Source organism: Argentina silus (assembly GCF_951799395.1).
Source record: "Argentina silus genome assembly, chromosome: 20".
In the NCBI taxonomy this organism is placed as follows: Eukaryota; Metazoa; Chordata; class Actinopteri; order Argentiniformes; family Argentinidae; genus Argentina; species Argentina silus.
This window is the reverse complement of record NC_139674.1, coordinates 12,065,277-12,067,776: the sequence shown is the minus strand read 5'-3', so window position 1 is coordinate 12,067,776 and position 2,500 is coordinate 12,065,277. Positions and strand designations below refer to the sequence as shown.

Below are 2,500 nucleotides of genomic sequence, written 5' to 3'. Positions count from 1 at the left end.
ACTCTCCCTGAGAGAACAAGACAGACAGAGAGACAGAAGGACACACACACACACACACACACACACACACACACACACACACACACACAGACACAGACACACACAGACACACAGACACCCACACACACCCACACAGAGACAGAGACAGACAGAGGAGAAAAAACAAGAACAGCATTAACATTAACATCAGAAACGCATGCCCTTCGGGAGTGAATACAATTGATTGAATGGAATGGAATCATCTAGAGAGCACCCACACAATCCCCCCACATGACAGACCCAACAATAAGAACTCAGCGAGAACGACAGGCATTTAGAACCGTCAGGACCCCTGGAAACGCAGCACTTAAAAGGCAGACGCTGAAGAAAAATAAATAAATAAAGAAGAAGCAGGTCTTATTTACTTTTTCTCTCGGTCTGACATTTGGTAAAATGTCAAATGGGAAACAGAAGAGAGTGGTTTCGCCGGAGTTCTGCCGCGGTTTGAGACACGACACCTTTTTGAGGCGCGAGAACTTTGTAGAGGCAATCTGCTGGTGGCTTTTCAGAGTACAGAATGGGGTCTACAGGGGCGATGGTTGGTGTTGTAATGTTCTTGTTCTTGTTTTTCAGACTCTTATAGCATGTGCTGTGTTGGGGTGAATCCGTGAAGGACTTAGTGGAACACCTAAACACTCTTTCTACTTTCTCACTAAGCCATCAACATAGTTAACCCTCGTTTTGAGCCTTCCCGCTTTGACACTGATTTCCTTCTTTGACGCTGGATTGAGAACCGATAGATGGAAGAGGGACTCGGTCAGAACAGCGGTGTGTGTGTGTGAGAGAGAGAGAGAGAGAGAGAGAGAGGGAGAGAGAGAGAGAGAGGGAGAGAGAGAAAGAGAGAGAGAGAGAGAGAGGGAGAGAGAGAGAGAGAGAGAGAGAGAGAGAGAGAGAGAGAGAGAGAGAGAGAGAGAGAATGTTTCAAAACGTTTCAAAAACACACACTCACCGTGACGTCCTGGAACTGCAGGCGCATGGTGGTGCCCGAGGGCTGGGGCCGGTTGGTGATCTCCAGGATGGTCCTCAGCAGGACCCCCAACAGGCTCTCTACGATCAGGTCCACCTCCTCAGAGACCACCGGCTCCTACAGAGAAACACACGGTATACACACATGAATACACACACATAGATACATGAATACACACGCATTAAATACATGAATACACACACACACAGACATACATACATGAATACACACGCATATGTGGTCCTCTGTGGCTCAGTTGGTAGAGCATGGTGCTAACAATGCTTAGGTTGAGGGTTTGATTCCTGCTGGGACCATAGATACTGAAATGTATGCACTCACTGCAATGTAAGTCGCTTTGGATAAAAGCGTCAGCTAAATGGCATATATATATATATTATAATTATTATTATTATTATTATACATGTAAAAATGTGAGCGTGGATCAGGGCTCTCTCTCTCACACACACACAGACACAGACACAGACACAGACACAGACACAGACACACAGATGCACACAGACACACACACACACACACAGACAATAGATGTTTCTCGTAGAGAGCCCCCACACACACGTACAGTAGCCCCCGTCCTGACAGAGAGAGAGAGAACAGAGGAGGTGGACAGAGTGATAATGAGACAGAGCGTCAGGCTGGCAGAGTCGCCAGTCCTGCTGTCACTTCAATTTATGCATGTTGAAACCCTCGTCTGTCAGAGGAGCCTTGTGTGTTTGTGTGTGTGTGTGTGTGTGTGTGTGTGTGTGTGTGTGTGTGTGTGTGTGCGCGCGTGCGGTTGTGTGATTGTGTGTGTGTGCCTGTGTGCGCACGCTTGTGTACGCGTGCGTGCGCGTGCGTCCCTCCGAGCAGCTGACAAGACACTTAACGCTAGCTGCTCCTCTGGCAGCAGAAGGCTGTGACCAGTGCCAGTGTCTCAAGGTCAGGCTGGCAGCGCCCAGAGGGACAGAACGCCTCGCCATCTCAATGAGGCTCCGGTTCAGTGGCGGACGGCACCGTTGGACTGTCGGTCCGGCAGTTTCAGTCTGTTTCCCTCATTACTGGACTCACTGACCACACAACGACTGAAAACTGCCCAAAACCAGACTGAAATGGTGTTGAAGTCTATTTTGGGGGGTCTGGCATGTAGAAAAGCACTGTGGTTCTACTCACTCTGGGCAGTGTGGCTTTGATACAACAGTATTGAGGACACTGTCATACATTGTGTCTAATATGTCTGTCACATTCAAAGGGCCAAGCTTGGATCCCTTTGATCCTCAATCAGAAGGACTCTACCGCATTGTTCTTGAGAAGAGCTCCAATACTGCACGCGCGCGCACACACACACACACACACACACACACACACACATACAGACACACAGACACACACACACACACACATACAGACAGACAGACACACACACAGGCAGCCTAAATAACTCCATTACCCAGGCTCCTCTCCTGTGTGACGCTGTGTGAGCGTGCCCAGTGCGTACTG

At 48.9% G+C, this 2,500-nt stretch overlaps 1 protein-coding gene across 1 annotated transcript in view; it reads right to left on the bottom strand.

Annotated features, from left to right (window-relative positions):
• Positions 1-2,500, bottom strand: part of dock4b (dedicator of cytokinesis 4b) — a gene marked incomplete at its 5' end in the record, with an annotated part of 69,805 nt that overhangs the window by 26,496 nt on the left and 40,809 nt on the right. Inside the window, 2 exons of the mRNA XM_083691895.1 lie at positions 1-7; positions 989-1,123. The exon at positions 1-7 is cut by the window's left edge and continues 92 nt beyond it. Coding sequence (XP_083548021.1) covers positions 1-7; positions 989-1,123 — 142 coding nt within the window. The remainder of the gene's footprint in view (positions 8-988; positions 1,124-2,500) is intronic.